General features: G+C 41.9%; 1 protein-coding gene across 1 annotated transcript; it reads left to right on the top strand.

Moving 5' to 3' along the window:
* Positions 1-55: 55 nt before the first annotated feature.
* LOC147894791 (putative cellulose synthase A catalytic subunit 5 [UDP-forming]) lies at positions 56-6,388 on the top strand. The gene is made up of 14 exons (XM_087385414.1): positions 56-320; positions 602-797; positions 993-1,207; positions 1,346-1,463; positions 1,553-1,748; positions 1,901-2,167; positions 2,411-2,756; positions 2,892-3,029; positions 3,138-3,263; positions 3,349-3,561; positions 3,706-3,988; positions 4,071-4,267; positions 4,360-4,710; positions 5,022-6,388. Exons 1-14 carry the CDS (start codon positions 243-245, stop codon positions 5,607-5,609), a joined length of 3,312 nt encoding a protein of 1,103 aa, XP_087241540.1. The 5' UTR covers positions 56-242; the 3' UTR covers positions 5,610-6,388.
* Positions 6,389-18,456: the final 12,068 nt, after the last annotated feature.

Here is an 18,456-nt window from a genome sequence, read left to right as displayed (position 1 = left end):
TTGCGCTCTCTCTCTCTTTGCGTGTGCTCGCAGCAGCACCCTACTGCACCACCTTCCATCGCCTGTCAACACCTGTGAGACCCCTGACAATGCATACAATACTCCCCCCTCTCGCATTGCAGCTTTCTATCCCCCCTCCCCTGCCCTGCCGGAATGCCTCTCCTTCGCTCCTCCTTCCTCCTCCTCCTCTGATTGCCTGATCCCCCCCCTCTCACCCCCCCCCCCCCCCCCCCTCACGTCCTATGGAGGCCAACGCAGGTCTCGTCGCCGGATCTCATAACCGTAACGAGCTCGTTGTCATCGGTCCCGACAGTGTCGGCGTAAGACTTCTCCCCTCCCCCTCCCTCTCCCCGCACAATGTGGATCCCTTGGATCCTTCCTCTGCCTCTTGCATGGCCGCTGCTGCAGCTCTGCAGCCAGCTTCCGTGCTTGCTCTCGCCGTCATTGAACGAGTTCCTCTTGCTCCGATCTCACCATCAACTGGAACCTTTTGTTTAACTTCTTGCCGCGACTTATTGTTTGCATGAATGCTGCTTCTACGGCTTCATCAGCTTCCAGGTCCACTAACCTTCTTTACGCTTCTCTCTTCCCTTCCGTGCAGCGCAAACCTCTTTCCCGTTTAAGCGACCAGGTCTGTCAAATTTGCGGTGATGATGTCGGGCTCACATTGGACGGTGAACTTTTCGTTGCCTGCAACGAATGCGCCTTCCCTGTTTGCCGATCCTGTTACGAGTATGAACGTAAAGAGGGGAATCAGTCCTGTCCCCAGTGCAAGACGAGATACAAACGGCTCAGAGGTATGTTTCCCCTATTGACTCGCTGAATTTTTCTTAACACGATAGATCTAGCCAGTAGAGGCTTTCACAGTGGGCATTGTGTGCCCAGAGTCGAAATGTTCGCAACTTCTCAGACTTCATATAATGTACCTTGGTTTCACTCTTTCGTAAGAGACGGCTTTTTCTCTAAGCTGATGCTGGTGCGTGAAATGCCAGGGAGCGCAAGGGTCGAAGGCGACGAAGAGGAAGAGGGTGTAGATGATCTGGAAAATGAATTCGATTATGCTCATTTTCACAAACAGGAAAGACTTCATGTTGCAGAGGCCATGCTTCAAGGGCATATGAGCTATGGACGTGCTACTGACGATGAAATGCCTCACAGGATGCAGACAATGCCACCTACGGTTCCGCTTCTCACTAACGGGCCAACTGTAAGCTTTCCAACGCTCGTCATTCCACCTGAGACGTTGTCACAAAGTAGTTCTCAGTTTTAGATGTGATCCGTTGTGAAGACTTTCTTGCACGTTGTTTTCATTAGCATTCGTTGTATTCTTTTATCTGTTTGTCAGACTGTTGGGGATCCCCTTGGAATTCCACCGGAGCAACATGCACTGGTGGTTCCTCCGTACTTGGGAGGTGGGGGGAAAAGAATTCATCCCCTTCCTTATTTAGAGTCGAACCTCCCAGGTATGGGCATTAACATTCCTTGCCTCTGCAACAAAGAGCACAGTTCTTGTAGATTGGACCATATTCAAGTCTTAGCTTATCATTCGCAGTTCAACCACGACCTCTGGATCCAAGCAAGGACTTGGCTGCGTATGGCTTTGGGAGCGTCACTTGGAAGGATAGAGTGGAGAACTGGAAGTCTAGGCAAGAAAAGCTGCAGGTGATGAGGACTGATGGAAGCCAGGCTTTAGCTGGAGGCAAAGGGGGAGACGATGCGGACGATGGAGAGGGTCCTGATCTGCCTGTGTAAGTCTGCAGAATTTAGTTCGATAGCTTATGTGGGCAATCTGTTGTTCATGTTCATCTGTGGTGGTCGAGACTTCACTTTGTGTCTATTGGCCGCGTGTATTTCTCGTATGAATACCAATCAATTATCTGCCGTGTCCTCTTTTCTCCAGGATGGATGAGGCAAGGCAGCCATTATCTCGGAAAGTTCCAATTCCGTCTGCTCGGATCAATCCATACAGGATGATAATTGTTATTCGACTGGTGGTGCTATGCTTCTTCCTGCGCTATCGGATATTGAATCCTGTACCGGATGCCTTTGCTCTTTGGCTTGTATCTGTCATATGTGAAATCTGGTTTGCCCTCTCTTGGATTTTAGATCAATTTCCAAAGTGGCTTCCTATCAGCCGAGAGACATATCTGGATCGGCTCTCTTTGAGGTGATTGAAATTCCTGCATTCTCCTCTGTATCGTGGCTATCTTGCACGTGGTCCCTCTCTTCTCTCTCTCTCTCTCTCACACACACACACACACATGCGCGCGCGCACACACGCACTTTTGTGAAGTCCACACACACACACTCTCTCTCTCTCACATATAAAGAAATGGTCATAGTTCACAAAATCTTTGTTTGGAATGCTATGTGTGGTGCATCTAAGAGTCTTCATTGAACATTCCATCAGGTATGAGAAAGAAGGGTTTCCGTCACAGCTGGGGGCCGTTGATATTTACGTGAGTACAGTGGATCCCATGAAGGAGCCTCCCCTGGTAACTGGAAACACAATCTTGTCCATCCTGGCTGTCGATTATCCTGTCGATAAGGTGACTTGCTACCTATCAGATGATGGAGCAGCCATGCTTACATTTGAGGCTCTGTCAGAGACATCTGAGTTTGCCAGGCGCTGGGTTCCCTTTTGCAAGAAATACAGTGTAGAACCTCGTGCCCCCGAGATGTATTTTGCCCAGAAAATTGACTACTTAAAGGACAAGGTTCATCCTTCTTTTGTAAGAGAGCGTAGAGCAATGAAGGTAAGAATAGACTGCAAGAGATGTACTTCCGTCGGCTTGCTGACTCAAGCATGTGCTGCAAAGCAACCAAATAATAAATAGCAAGATGGTAAGATTCAAAAAGTATTCTCATGTTAGTCCATGTACGATTTTCAGAGGGAATATGAAGAGTACAAAGTTAGAATGAACGCATTGGTGGCAAAAGCTCATAAAGTTCCTGAGGAGGGCTGGACAATGCAAGACGGCACTCCTTGGCCTGGAAACAATGTCCGTGATCATCCAGGAATGATTCAGGTGAGAGAATAAGCCCAAGAACAAAGTCTTGCTGGCAGGTGCTTGTCATAGTTCTTCTGAAGGGACGCCATCTGGGTGATGCTACCACATCTTTTGTATGCTGTGCAGGTCTTCTTGGGTCAAACAGGGGGCCATGACACTGATGGAAATGCTCTTCCACGTCTAGTATATGTTTCTCGCGAGAAAAGGCCTGGGTACAATCATCACAAAAAAGCAGGTGCCATGAATTCCTTGGTAAGGGCCCATGCTGCAGAAGGGGATGTTCCAGAAAGCTTCAGTCTGCATTGACTGATCTAATACTAGTGTACACATCTTGCAGATTCGGGTTTCCGCTGTCCTTTCAAATGCGCCATACGTTTTAAATTTGGATTGTGACCACTACATCAACAACAGCAAAGCTCTCCGAGAAGCAATGTGTTTTATGATGGATCCACTTCTTGGCAAAAGGGTTTGCTATGTGCAGTTTCCTCAAAGATTTGATGGGATTGATAGGCATGACCGTTATGCCAACAACAACACAGTATTCTTTGATGTATGACCCTCTTCCTGCTCAATTGTCTTTCATCAATTGCTTTGAACTGGTCCTTAACGAAGGCCATTATGCTTGTCCTTTACATCAGCATAGAGGTGCCTTGTACCTGGAAGTCAATCCTATCACTCTCTTGTGATTGTGCAGATCAACTTGAAAGGTTTGGATGGAATCCAGGGTCCTGTTTATGTGGGTACTGGTTGTGTGTTTAGAAGACAGGCCTTGTATGCTTATGATGCCCCTAAGAAGGAGAAGAGGCAAGGAAGGACATGCAATTGCTGCTCAAGCTGGTGTTGTGGATCTCGTAAGAAGGGCAAGAAATCAAAATCCAAGCCTAAAACGGAAAAGAAGAGGAGGTGGTTCAAAAAGAAGAACGAGTCAACTGTGCCTATCTTCAACAACTTGGAAGACATTGAGGAGGGAGTAGAGGGTCAGCTCCCATCCCAAACTTCCCATTATCTGTATGCTACCAAACTCGCTCTAAATTAATCCTGATGTTCGTGTTTCTGCAGGGTTTGATAGTGAGAAAACTTCTCTGATGTCTCAGAAGAATTTTGAGAAGAAATTTGGGCAGTCACCTGTCTTCGTCGCATCAACCTTTCTGGAAAATGGGGGTGTCCCAGATAATGCCAGTCCTGCTTCTCTCTTGAAAGAAGCCATACATGTAATCAGTTGTGGCTATGAAGACAAAACTGACTGGGGTAAAGAGGTGAGCAGTCAGTGAACTTCAAAGTAACTGTTGCCATGCTGTAATGTTTCAGGAAATGGATGTCTTGAGATAGCTTATGTCTTGTTCTGCAGGTGGGATGGATCTATGGATCGGTGACGGAAGATATTCTCACAGGTTTCAAGATGCACGTTCGTGGTTGGAGATCGATTTATTGCATGCCACGCAGACCTGCCTTCAAAGGGTCTGCTCCAATCAATCTCACAGATCGACTCAATCAGGTGCTTCGCTGGGCACTTGGTTCTGTGGAGATTCTGTTCAGCAGGCATTGTCCTATATGGTATGGCTATGGAGGTGGCTTGAAATGGCTAGAGAGATTTGCTTACATCAACACCATTGTCTATCCATTGACATCGGTACCCCTTGTCGCCTATTGTGCTCTTCCAGCAATCTGCTTGCTCACTGGGAAGTTTATTGTCCCAACGGTACATATTCTGCTCTCTTGTTGTCTGATAATTGTTTGAGTTACACAAATAAGAACTCTCTGATGTTTGTGCCTCTATGCTTCCATCTCTTCATCATTACATGTTGTGTTCGATCACTTAGTGGAAAATTAGTCTCAAAAGGCTAATCTTTCTTGGTTTTGCTTCATGTTAATCTTTATATATTTGGATTGTTTTCAAGCTTTAAACCAGTCCTGTATTTGGGTGGGTGCATGGTCTGTGGTCTTTTTTAAAGAGTTTTTCAGTCCTCGAGACTTCAATCTTACACTGGTTATCCTCTTGGTATATTCCAGATTAGCAGCTTTGCCAGCCTTTGGTTCATTTCCCTCTTTCTCTCTATCTTTGCAACTGGTATTCTTGAGATGCGGTGGAGTGGTGTCGGAATTGATGAGTGGTGGAGGAACGAGCAGTTCTGGGTTATTGGAGGCGTTTCAGCTCATCTATTTGCCTTATTTCAAGGGTTGTTGAAAGTTTTGGCAGGCATTGACACAAGCTTTACGGTGACATCAAAGGCTACAGATGACAATGATGAATTTGGAGACCTATATGCATTTAAATGGACGACTCTTTTGATTCCTCCCACAACTCTCCTTATCATGAACATGGTTGGCATAGTGGCAGGTATCTCTGATGCCATAAATAATGGTTATCAGTCATGGGGTCCTCTGTTTGGGAAATTGTTTTTTGCCCTCTGGGTAATACTGCACTTGTATCCATTTTTGAAGGGACTAATGGGGCGACAAAACCGGACACCAACTATTGTAGTAGTATGGTCTATCCTGCTTGCTTCCATCTTTTCCCTTCTTTGGGTAAGGATCAACCCATTCTTACCAAAACAGCAAGGGCCTGATCTGCAAGTTTGTGGTCTGCAATGCGATTAGCATATGGCTTGCAAACAGGGGAGATACTTCAGGAGAGTGGTCTCTTGTCCAATGTTACAAGGTCTTGGAAGGTTCCTGTCACTGCCTAGGATGTTAGGAGATGTTTTTTTGGGGGGGAGGGAGGGACCGAGTATTGGGCAAAGGGGCTTGTGTAGATAAGAATGTCTAGATGACCTGCCTCTGAATGTTGGTCTATTGCCTGGAGAGAAGTATTATTGTCAGAGACCTTGGCCCTTGTCAAGTCGTGGTTTGACAGTTGAATGATGTGGTTTTGGCATGTCATGTGATAGCAGTTGGGCCAACAGATCCGAGGGTATTGGGCAGTAATATTGAAGATTCTTTATTGGTTTACAGAATGCTGGGGATACTGTGTATATCTAATTTTATTCATCCGAATTTATTTGCGCAATAATCACCAGGCACGAGCTCTGAAGCTGATAAAAGGCAAGGGATGGGGGAACTGGAAAATTCTGATTGACACCAGGTGTAATTTCCATCCCAGAGGTTGAGCTGTTTAATGGGAACCTATGGAGGTCTCTTGCCTTGAGTATCAAAACAGGCTATCATTCCTTAGAATGGTTTGTTAATGTAAAAAATGGAATTTGCAACTGGTTTTTGTTTTTGTTTTTTTTTGTTTTTTGTTTTGGTTGGAGGCTTTGTTGTATTCTAGTTTTTTCTATGCTTCTGTGTAGAGGGGACTTCATGCTTTGGTGCTGAAGGGAATACAAGCACTATATTGTAAACCTTCTTTGTTTGGTATATTCGTTTTTTGTTTGCTATGTTTTGATGAAATGCAGTCTCTCTCTCTCTCTCTCTCTCTCTCTCTCTCCTCCCCCTCGCCCTGCCCCTCGGTCCTGTCCCCCCTCCATTTTGTTAAATCTCTATGACCATGGATTTTGAAAGGATATACTGAATTCTTATGAACTTTTTGAGTTCTCGTGAATGAGGGCTACATATGAGTGAGAATACTGAATAAACTTAATTTTAAAGTTTATATATTTGGATCTTGATGAGTCAATCACTTCTAGTTGAAGAGGGAGAGTGAGGGAGACTATATTTTAACACTGGAGAGTCAAGATGAGGCTGGATTCATTGATTCATCAATTTTGTATGAGTAATGATTTCCAAACCCTTTGGTGTATGCATCTAGGCAAATCTTTGAATTTCCTTCTGAGATTTTTCCATCTTCGTCAATTTCTAAACTCAATGGCTACAAGCTGAGAGGAGAGAGAAATTGAAACGGCCTATATTTTAGAGCACCTTTTGCATAGCACTTAGTAGTGCTGCTTTTCTGATGGGATAAACTCCAAATCGGATAAACTCCAAATCTAATGAATTATATTCTCTTTCTGCCCCCCTCCCCAAATAAACCTACCGGTCTCTCTCTTGATCATGAAGCTATTTTGGCTTGAAAATTTTCCATTTTGGGCGAAAAAGGGACACCTTACATTATTCGAGTAAAAGCAAAAAGGTAATTACAGCACTTGTTTGCCTCTCCTTAGAATAACCCATCCAGTTATTCCCATGTCTTTTTACCTAGCACTTGTTGGCCATTCCAACTTAAAGAAAATCCCCTTTGTGGTAGCTTTAAATTTGTTATCTATTTTTGATATGTCAAACCAAAATTTGTCTACTACTATCTGATGGATTATCAATGTCTAAGCCCCTTCTTGTACATAAACCTAGATAGGCTACCATTCTCTTAATAATTAGTGGAACATTATTAGTGAATCAATGTTTTGATAGCCAAATCCGGTCAACGATCTTCCTTCTCTCCATTCAGCTTGTGCTAACTTTATCTTTCCAAAGCATATTAGCTGCCTTACCAATTCAGACTCAGCTAGCTTAAAACTTCCCTCATAGAAAGAAAAACCTACCAACTGATATGGTCCCCTTCAAAAGGCACAACACCACTCATGGTAATCCACCACCTAGTTATTACTGCCATTAGTTGAATAGAGTCAATCTTAGTTACCCACTTGGCACACAACCTTCTTGATTTACGTTTGAGGTCTTCCAAACCCAAACCTCCAGCTTGCTTTGAGAGTGTAATTGTTAACCATTATTATGCTACTGCTGTTGCCACAAAAAGTCATGAATGATTTTCTCCACTTTAGCAAGTGGCGATTTCAAAAAAGATGTAATTGAACAAACATATACTAAAGTAGAGGATAGTATATCCACCACTATTAATTGACCTTGAAATGAAAGATTTTTATGCTTCCATTTGCAAAACTTGTCCTCAATTTTCTTTAAAAGCCATGTGGATCTTTGCTGTAGAGTAATCTGAAGCCCAATGGGGCATACAAATATTGGATCACCTCTCCCACTTGCACCCGCCTGAATTGAAATCAATTAGTCCAATTGGGACAACTATTTCAACCAATCCAAATTGTCGTAGTTTTAGCTTTATTAATCCTTGGCCTGACGCTAATTAAAATTCTTCATACAGATGTGGTAATGCATGAATCGACTTAGGCTCGGCCTCTAGTAAATTGCTATTGTCATAATAAAAAAATTGTGTGCAATGAAAGCTCCTCTCTGGCAGTTGAAGACCTTTGATACATCCTTTAGACTGAGCAAGCTCAATCTGCACTAGTAACGGTTCCATAATGATAGCAAAATCAAAGGGACAATTGGGCATCCTTGCCGGATAGAGCACCTCAAATCAAAACTATGATATAAGTACCCATTCAAAGACAATGATGCAGAAGAATTAGAGAGAAGCGTGCGGATGATTGACACAGCCACTCTTGAACCCCAATTTTTCTAGAACTCCCTGCTAATGTGATCATACGCCTTCTCGGGTCAATATTGATCATCATGAGCGTAAGCATAATTAACACGAGGCTATGCGCAACACTATTTGCTCTGTAGAAATCCTCTTTTAACATTGAGACATCCTACCCCAGGTTCACTTATGAATATACAAATGCAATCCTTAAAACACACTAATGGGGATAATCTTGGAACGTGGCACTCAATTTTCCTTAAGTCATGACCCGTCTCCTTAGACCAGCCCTCTCTAAAATGCGGTGCATATCTTGTGGGTGCTGAATGGTAAGTGGAAACTGGAGAACAACCATGTATGCTAGAAGGTTAGATTTGTTAGAATTTGGACTAAAGAGATCCGAGAAAAAAGGTCCATGCTACTTTGGTTGATATTACACAATGCTATGTGGACAAATGCCATAAACTAAAAAATTGGCAAGGGGGATGGGCAATGCAAACGTTGTCTTGGTCACAAAGAATACATCTTTCACCTCTTTGTAGCATGCCCAAGTGCTCGAAGGGTTTGGAAGATAACACAAAGGCAACGAGGGGAGCTGATAAGTTGGAAGTCTATCCTCTAAAGTGAACATACAAAAGTGAAGTGTGCTTTTTGGACACTATTCAGAGTCTATGATTGTGGTACATTTGATTGGATGGAAATGCTTTTCAATCCAATCAACTCAGTACTAATGTTGAAGGTTTATTCTTGGACTGGTTAATAGGAACTACATAGGTTGGCTCAAGCAATAAGACTATTCAACAACGAACATGATTAGCTCTTTGAAGAACTTGACGACCATGAAGTTTCTTTGTAGAAAAAGAATGACAAGGAGTGCCAGCTTAAAGACACTGTTCAAAGGGGTTCTGATTTTGACCTGACCCTAATGTTCCTCCCAGACTGTTTTGGATACTTTGCTCCTATGACATAATTCTACTTTCCAGATGCCCCAGATGCTCTACCAATTTTGCTGCTGTCTATCCTACTACACCAACCAATATATCTACTACCATTTTGTGTGGTCAACTTTGAACTACTTGAGTTATCTTAGGTTTGCTTGATTTTTGCTGTATTTGAACATCAATGTTCTTGCTACCTCTTAAAAAGGTTGGTCTGTAAGGATCAACATGTAAAAATCTTCTAATTATAAAATAATACAATTTTTTCTGCTAAAAAAAAGATACATCTTCTTGTTGTACTAAAGGATGACTCTTGATTACAACTTCCATCTTGTGATTCTTGAGTCTTGTTGTAATTTGATGATATTGTGCTAAAGTCTTCGTTATTTTTACTTTTTTTGGCATAGTACTGATAAGTTTGGGCATCATTTCATTCATGTGGGTTACATATTTGTTTTTTTGATTAGAAATGCTCGTGGGAGAGACTAAAACAAAATTGTATGGTCTTCAAAATCCATTGTAGCTTGAATGAAGAGAGTCGGGACTATTTTTTATTAGCCTTCTTGCTTAGTGTTAGCTTTTGTCTTGAATTGGTTTGCCCTTCACCTCCGAAGAAATGCTTCCACAAACTGAGTATGAAGACCTTTGTATAAATGGATGCTTAATTATGTGTGGTCATGTGGATATGTATTTGTGAGAGCATTTGTTTATACTATGGTCTTCACTCACTGTTGGGGGTTAATGACATCAGGGATGTCATAGTCGCTAGTCTCTCCTATTCCTAGAGTTTATGGTTTTTACTTTGTGACTCTCATGAGATTGAAATTGCTTTATGTATAATATTTTCCGAGGATGAGTTTGGGCATATTCCTCCATTCAACTTTAGACCCAACCCTCCCCACCCCCCCCACCCCCAAAATGTCTCACCAGACTACCACTATACAAAATACTCCCACATAGACTACCACTATACAAAACACTCCCACTCTATACACACACGTTTCACCAACTATGCTACCATACATATACACACGATATCATCCTTTACTTGTCCTGGAACCTCCCACATGATGATGGCTCATGTACAGGCCATGACAATAAAATTTTCCCCTTCTTTTATGAATATTTCTCATGATTGATAAGCTTTTAATGGCGTACCTTAAGAAGTTTTTTTGGGGCAAAGGTTCCCCCTCTTCTTAGGATAGGCCTCTAGTGAACATTTTGAATATGTTCATACCCCCAACACAAACACTTGTTCTCCCTTGCTCGATGGTGTCTTCAGGCTCTCAGGTGGATGGCATACCCCCCTACGCCCTTGCATTTTTTTCATTCCTCCACCCTATTGTGTGGCCGTCTGCTTCTCTTCCAGCTACCCTCACTCCTTCCAGCTATTCTATTGGCTTCTGCTACGTTCGTAGTTCTCATAGTGCAACTATACACTACTTGGGATCTCTAAGTGCACCACCATGCAACTACATAATAGGTATAGGCACTGGGTTCGCTTAAGAACTATGGGCTCACATAATAGGATGCCAGATCTCAATTAGCTTGCTCTGGTAGCTCTTAACTTGGTTCGGACATGCTTGGCCTGAGTCAAGTGACTTATACCTACGTCTTCCTGCTTCGTCTCTCATAGGACGTACAAATCCTATGAAGTCTCCTACGTATGGTGCCTACAACCATTTCTATGCCTTCACGATGTGCATGCTGGCATTTCATATATGTATGTATGTATGTATGTATGTAGTTGTTTGCTTTGCATTTGGACTCATGAGAGGAATTCTTCTTGAGTGTTAAAATTAATATATCTTAACATTTTTTCCTGTAGCACTTAATCTAGTTCTTCTTTCAACAAAATTTATTTAACTTAAACAATTGTGTATTCTTGAATAATTAACTTTCTTTTTTGTGGGATGATCAATGAGTAAAAGCATGGATTATCGAGCCATATAATTGATCCTTGGAATGTCTCTCATGAGGGTGTGGACTACCCGACTTTTTGAATTATTTGTTGACAAAAAATAATGGACTTCTGTGGTGGGTGTGGATTATCCCCTATCTATTATTTCAATTTGCTTTTACTCTTGGGTGTGGACTACTCCCCTTGATAAATTCATTCAATTGTTCTCACTCTTGGGTGTGGACTTCCCCCCCGCCTATTATTTCGATTAAGTTGGGTGTGGACTACCCCCCTTATAAATTTTTGCCACTTTAGAATCTTGAGGGATGTTTTTGTTCTTTAGTAAAGCGATAAGAAGCCAGGGAGCACAAGTGTTACCTGTCTTCCCAAATTAAGCTATATTGTTCTAACATATGGTTTGTTTTGATGGTGGCAAGTAAGTGATCCGTGACCAAGGAATCGTAAACAACCTTTGGATTCTACCTTTTTTGGCTATTCATTTGTTAAAAGCCTTGTCAAAGGAATACAAATTGATACATTTATGAAGAGTATTGGTCCTCAAGTGTCGCTTTTTTAAGGAATTTTTGACATATTAAAACACACACACACACATACACATGCACACACGCACGCGTACATACTGCTAGCTTTAATTTCCTCTATTTGGTATTGTACATAGTGGTGGATATGATATAGATAGTTCTTTTCTTTTTTTCGATGAATACATAACTCTTTTCACATATGAGGCATATAAATATTTTTCTCTCTGGTATTGAAAATTTATACAAGAGATGGGGGATAATGGGTAGCCTATTAAAGGCTCTATTAGACCTACAACAGGTTACAATATATTACTTTAAGGAACGAAAGCTTTATGACCATGGAGTATATACGTGCTCTAAGGTGGATATGCTTAAGTGATGAGCCGGTGAATCCCTATTTATTTCTTGGTTAAAGGTGCATATGGCATCCTATGAAGATTTAGTCCAAACTAGTACTTAACGATGACTATAATCAGACTTTAAAATCCTAAATTTGGGAATAATAAATTAATATGCACTATAAAGTGTGTTATAATCCCCATCCCACTTACTATAGATGACTATAGTCAATTGAAGCATTACGAGGCAATGTAAAAGCCTCAAAAATATGACCGTAGAGTGGAAAAAAGGGACATCCATATTAATAGGACATGATCAAGAGACTGTCAATGAATGGAAGTGAAGATTAAATGACTGGTATCCCACTGAATGCTGGAGCCAGTTGTATAACGTGATGGCTATAAGTACTACCTCCCAGTAGTCGAATGAACACAAGTCGCCGCTGCGAGCTATGATAGCCACTGCAAGACGTGCACTCACTCACAAAGAAAATCGACCAGATTTACCAAGGTAGTGAAATGGATGTCAATCATCTATTTTGGTCGACCGTCTATCATGAAAGCTATGTACATAGCCCTCCAAGAACTTGCAGGCAACAACAATCCCCACAGTTCTTTGAGTGCCACTCCATTGCATGAGCTAGATATCAGCATCTAGATACGTGTAAATTGGCTTTCCTCCTGTAGCTATCAAGGCAATATTGTGGAGAAGAGAGGCGTACTCTCATTTCATAGAGCTACCATGCGCCAACAAAGTACTAATGGAGATCAATGCAACTGGTTACTATTTTACAAGGTGGCAAGCTTCCATGGAGGTATGTACTAATGCATATGCGGGTATATTTTGTGGTCTCCATCAAGAAACTAGGTCATTAAAAACTAAGCTATACAAGCTAAGTACAGCTTGGATAATCTGACTCTTGAATCCTTGATTTGTATGACCTTTTAATGACTAGCATCTTACATGATGCTGGTAGAGATAGTGTGTGTAAATGTAGATTGTACAATGACATTTTGCCATTCACATGACAATTTTTACCTTTCATGACCTATACAATTTTAGTAAATACGGTGTATCTCTAGAGGTGACAATTTACCTTCATCTTAAACTAAAGAGGCTTGCCCTATCACCTACAATTGTGAAATATGCTTTGCCATTGGTCATATATTGTCCACATATTGATGAATTTGCATATCCTCTAATTATAAATTCTAGTCCTCGATTGATCTAGTCCCTATGGTGACTTAAACACTAATTTACGCTATATTGTACCTCTTGCTAAGAATATATTGATTTGATTTGATTTGAAATTAAATTTGGTATTTTGACATTGATAACAAGTGGAAGCTTTGCATTGATGCCTATAGTCCCACAATAAAAGGTTCTTATTCTAATATATCTTTTTTGTGGATGGATGCAGGTGAGTGGAGCTCTAATATCATATGCATTTTATAGTGCAATCTTTTGATTTTTAGCTTCTTGTGTGTGACATGCATTTTGCCATCTGAAGTATCATGTCTTGTATACTTTACATTTTTTGTCCTACCTGTACAAGTGAAATAAAGTCTATTAAACTAGTAAACACACACATCAAATGGATGGAGAAGGGAGGGTTCCTTGTCTATTGCCATCCATGGCTTAACTTTCTTTCCTTTCTTTCCTTTTAACTATAGGATGTACTCCCTAATGAAGGAAAATAAATTACTATCCCAAAGTGGATAAGATTATAATGAGTCAAGAATTCCCTACACTAAGCCTTCGTATTGAAGAATCAAAATTGTAATGTGACATCTTATGTAATGGTAACAAACCATTACATCCCTTTGAGTGATGTGTGGATATAGATGACTTAAGGCTTGATGGTATAACAATAGAGATAATGCCAATATGATTTTTGATCTCTATTTTTGCATATGGTGGGCACCATGGCCCCTCCCCCACAGGGGGCCTGGTGACCATCGTGGGGTGTGGGCCCATGTATGTGCAAGAGGATGGTTGGGCACACGCGCATGTGCACGCATTCATGCACACTTTTTGTTGAGAAAATGCACGCGTGTGTGTGCATGCACACACACACACACACGTATTCCCTTATCAGATTTCACACATGATCAGGCATTGGAAATAAGTGTCTAAGGTGCTTCTTTTTCTTACTCCCTCATCATTAACCTTGTCTGTGTCTTCTTAACTAACAATACCATACTTCTCCATAAAGTTGACTCTAGTGGTTAATTATGTTTCTTGGCTCCCCCACCTCACGATGACTAATATGATCTAGCTTGATTAGGCCAAAAGTTGCCTTTAAGAATGTATATCTCCTAGCCTAGGATTTCTCATTATAACTTGGCAAGCCATGTCCTTTGGCACCAATTTACCATATGTCCTTAGGTTGTGTCTCCCTTAGAGTAAGGGGAACACTTAATCCTATGTTAGCTACATCTATTAATGGGTGTTAGCACCCTCCCCTAGGTGTTGACTTCAATTTCGTCCTTGACGTCATTTAACCACCACTAAAGGGATTGTGGTAATACGATTGTTCCTTCAAAATTATCATGTTGCCTACATATAGGGATCCTATGCTGAAGAAAGGACCTTACATGTCATTTGGACCACTCACTTAATTATCCAACTTAAGAGGACATGGTCCTAGTCCTGACACCTATGAGAAAATTGACTATGGCAGCAAAGCCTTGACTCTCTTACCTGTGACATAAGGACTCCCGCTACCATACCTCTCTCACAAACCTGCAAGGTCTCTAACTCCTTGTCATGTGAGGTTAGTTGCTCTCGTGCCTCTTTTTACATCTCATCCCCCACTTTTCGTCTTGGAACCTCGCGCTCCATGCCTCAACCTTGTTTTCCTCATAGTCTTGGCCGCATCGAAAGTTTTATGCCCCCCTTTTAGGCTTTCCCTTGTTATGTATCTTCCTTCTTTTCCCACCCTTCTCTCCCTTGCAGGTGAATCTTGCAGGTGAATCGCATAATTTCCCTCCCTTATGGCTTCCTTATGTATGGAATCCCTTGCCTCTAAACACATGATGGTGAATTTATATTACCTTATGAAGATGAATTGTGAGAAGCAACTTGTGCACTTCCCTCTTTGCAAGCGGTTCAAGTATATGTGGCCTTATCGGTTGCCACCCCAACATCATCATAAAACCTTCTGTCCAGGTGAGGAAACTATAAGGAATTGTTGTAGTTGAATGGTAACGACTTCCAAGAAAGCTCTATATTGGCCCCTCTAACCAGTTATTCTACTTAGCTACTGTTTTTTTCCTATCTTATTTGCCGATCTTGTTATATGCTTAGTTAGCAAAGCTTACTGTTAGTTTGCCTTGAAAATCCTAGGGCTTTGTTTATCCCAGGTCCTCGATGGGTTGAACCTCAAAATTGAGTGTTCCATGCCTTGATCTCCCCTCATTCTCATTTATCCTTATGTTTGATCTCTTGTATCCTCTTTCGAATTCATATGAAGTGAGGGACTGCTAAATGGTTATAATTATGCTGCATGATTCATCCATCCGTGGTTCTAGTTGATGAAATAATAGTGTTGGTAGCTTGGTTGAGCGACGAGAAGGTCTGTAGTGGCTATCAAGAGCGATAGGTGGTCTAGAAATGTCGTTTTGATAATGATCACTGTGGAGCAATCAGGATCTATTACACTATTTCTTACCTATCCTTCTAGATAAGAGAACTTCGTGCCTTATGGTCCAAATCCGCATTTGTGTATGTTTTGTGATACTAGGTGTTTGCTTGCCTTTCCTTCTATGATGTCCAATTCTTTCTCAATGATAGGACTAGACTCACACGTTTTGGAAGACAATTTTTGATGATGATATACCTATTTTAACCAAGTGCAAAGCAAAAGGAACAAGTGGGTGTGATCTCAGCCATGTTTGATATGGGTTTCCACAAAAAAGTGGCCATATTATTTAACCCATGAAAGTCTTTTTAAATTGCTTTAGACCATGGTGGTTGAACCCATGGATGTGGTTGCAATAAGTGGAATGAGATTCCACCAGCTTCATGGGAATGAGAGCATCATGGTTTCTGTGATTTAGTGACCATTATTTAATGTTAAAGAGTAAGTTCCAAGCTTAAAATGTTGAGGTATAATGTGTAATCAGGTCTAGCAAAACATTACTAAGATGCTTTAACTGTATTTATATTTTCTAATGCAATGCATGTGGGTATATGCACTTTGATTTATATACAGGTTCCTTCAAGTGATATCTCAAAGGTTGTGGTATCAGAATATGGTCATTCCCTTATGAGAGGCTCCCCCTTTGGCTCCCGATCCTTAGCCAAACTGTTTCTTTAAAACTTTACTTTTTACAAGTATTGATAGATCTCTTGGGTATTTCCTCATGCTTACTCTTAATTGTGATAACAAGCAGTTGGGGTCTATGACACCTATAGTCCCAAGGTAGAATTGAATTTATTCTAACATGACCTCTTGGATGGATGCAGGTAAGAGTCCCTAATGCTGGGGTATGCCTTAATGCAGTTGCTAATGAGATCAATTCTTCATTGCCCTACTTGCTCTTCATCACCCTAAATTAGGGACTGTAATTTTTGAAGGATTTTTGCCCTATTATATTTGATGTGTTTCATGCTGGCCACGCACGTGGAAAGGTAGGGGCCCACTCCCTTATTTTTTCAGGTGTGCGATCCCAGGTTCGAGTGGGTACACACACAGACACACACCTTCTCTCTCTCTCTCTCCCCCCCTTGCTACAGAAGAGGATTTAGTTGGAAAGACCCAAGGGGACCCTATGTTTGGAACCCAATTATGGACTAGAATGTACAATACTCCGATTGAGAGTGTGTAATAGGCACCCCATAGTTATGGAGGATAGCCTATATGCTAGATTAATGGATAAAATAGAACCCCATAGGGGCAGACGTATACATTATTAAAGAAGAGGCCTAGCATGGTTGGAAAGGAAAAACTGGACCCATAGGGTAAATTGGAACATACCCCATAGACTATTAGACTAGATGGGACACGGAGGACATGGATGAGTGAGAATGATAAAAAATCCATAACAAAAATAAAGGGAGAGGAAGGAAGGCACCCCCTCCCATGTATGAAGACTTTGGAGGCCTCGGATACCCCTAACCTTCTTGCCACCATTGCTAACCAAGGAGCTCTAGGCCTAATGGGACACATGGGAGAAAGATCTCAAGGATCAATCTACGGCCTGGGCACACATGGAATATGAAAGGCCCATCACCCTAAAATTCGAGGGCATTAAAGAACCCATGGCCTCCAGCCACACAACAGCGAGTGTGTGTGAGAGTGGAACACACTAGAACCCACTGTTTCTTACCATTAATGCCTATTGAGGAAACTCCAGAAGTGAGAGAAACCCCAATTAAGAGTACATTGGCTCAACGGCCATAGTAAAGGGAGGACACTGAACCTCACAACAGACCAAAAGAATGTTGGGCGAAGTGCATAGAGTGTGAATCTACATGCGGATCTCAAGGAGAGACCAATAGTTGGAACAAAATGACTCCACAGAGCAACAAAGCTTAGTGCCTTGGAGGTGTCAGGCCTCGGACTTGACAGCGAGAGCATCTGAGCTCAACTGAACCTCGAGACCAACACCAATAGACCGACCTTCAATGCCTTTTAATAGCCATGGACATAATGCAAGTGAGTCCAAATGTAATGCCCTGAGCTGGCTCACCAGCCCTTCTCGCATACCTCCTCTTACTCCATGGTAGGAGATCTTTTGCCCATGCAAGCAGCTCGTTAGTCACCCGGCTGAAGGAACGACATGCTCCCACTCGTGACGGTCGAAATGGTGACTAGCTTACTACATCTGATATGGATATCGTGTCTTCGTGGTCTTTGAACTCACTTCTGCTATTTATGAAGACCCCTGATATGATATTGTTCGTTAAGGCATCCATTATGTTCATGTACATGAGAGAGCTAATGCTTACACTAGTATGAAATTTGGAAAAGAGCCCTTCCCTACCATTGCTCCCTCACCCTCCCTGAGGATCTGTTCTTATGGTGAAAGAATTGTAAGGGGGCAGGATACTAGTAGCCATAGAGCGACCGGCTCCTCAAAACAGGGCAGATTCTAGTCATGTGGTGGGATGGGCTACGTGAGAGCCAAAAATTCTCAACCAGCCCCATCACATACCTGAGGCAGATCGAATGGCAAAACAGTGCAGAGAGCTCAGTCCACTTAGATAAAGGAGAATCTCAGGTAAGACCTTCAAAGATTATGAGAGGTGGCAAGACAATGTTCTTTACACAAGATACCAATATGAAATTACCAGTGAGGCACCTCCTATATGACGAGAAAGATTGATGTTTTATAGGTATGCACCCTCCCCACAAAGTGCTTTGTCCACCTCCCTCATCGTGAACTTACTT

This window comes from Dipteris shenzhenensis, chromosome 14 (assembly GCF_047967505.1).
Source record: "Dipteris shenzhenensis isolate YYH24624 ecotype China chromosome 14, Dip_SZ_1.0, whole genome shotgun sequence".
Classification (NCBI taxonomy): domain Eukaryota; kingdom Viridiplantae; phylum Streptophyta; class Polypodiopsida; order Gleicheniales; family Dipteridaceae; genus Dipteris; species Dipteris shenzhenensis.
The sequence above is the reverse complement of the archived record's forward strand: the minus strand, read 5'-3'. Positions and strand labels throughout refer to the sequence as shown.

Bases quoted from the DNA above. Each gene is read 5' to 3' on its own strand.
- LOC147894791 (XM_087385414.1), top strand. From the start codon at position 243: ATGGAGGCCAACGCAGGTCTCGTCGCCGGATCTCATAACCGTAACGAG. The intron at 3,030-3,137 runs GTGAGAGAATAA...TATGCTGTGCAG, and splicing joins ATCATCCAGGAATGATTCAG to GTCTTCTTGGGTCAAACAGG. The intron at 3,989-4,070 runs GTCAGCTCCCAT...GTGTTTCTGCAG, and splicing joins CATTGAGGAGGGAGTAGAGG to GGTTTGATAGTGAGAAAACT.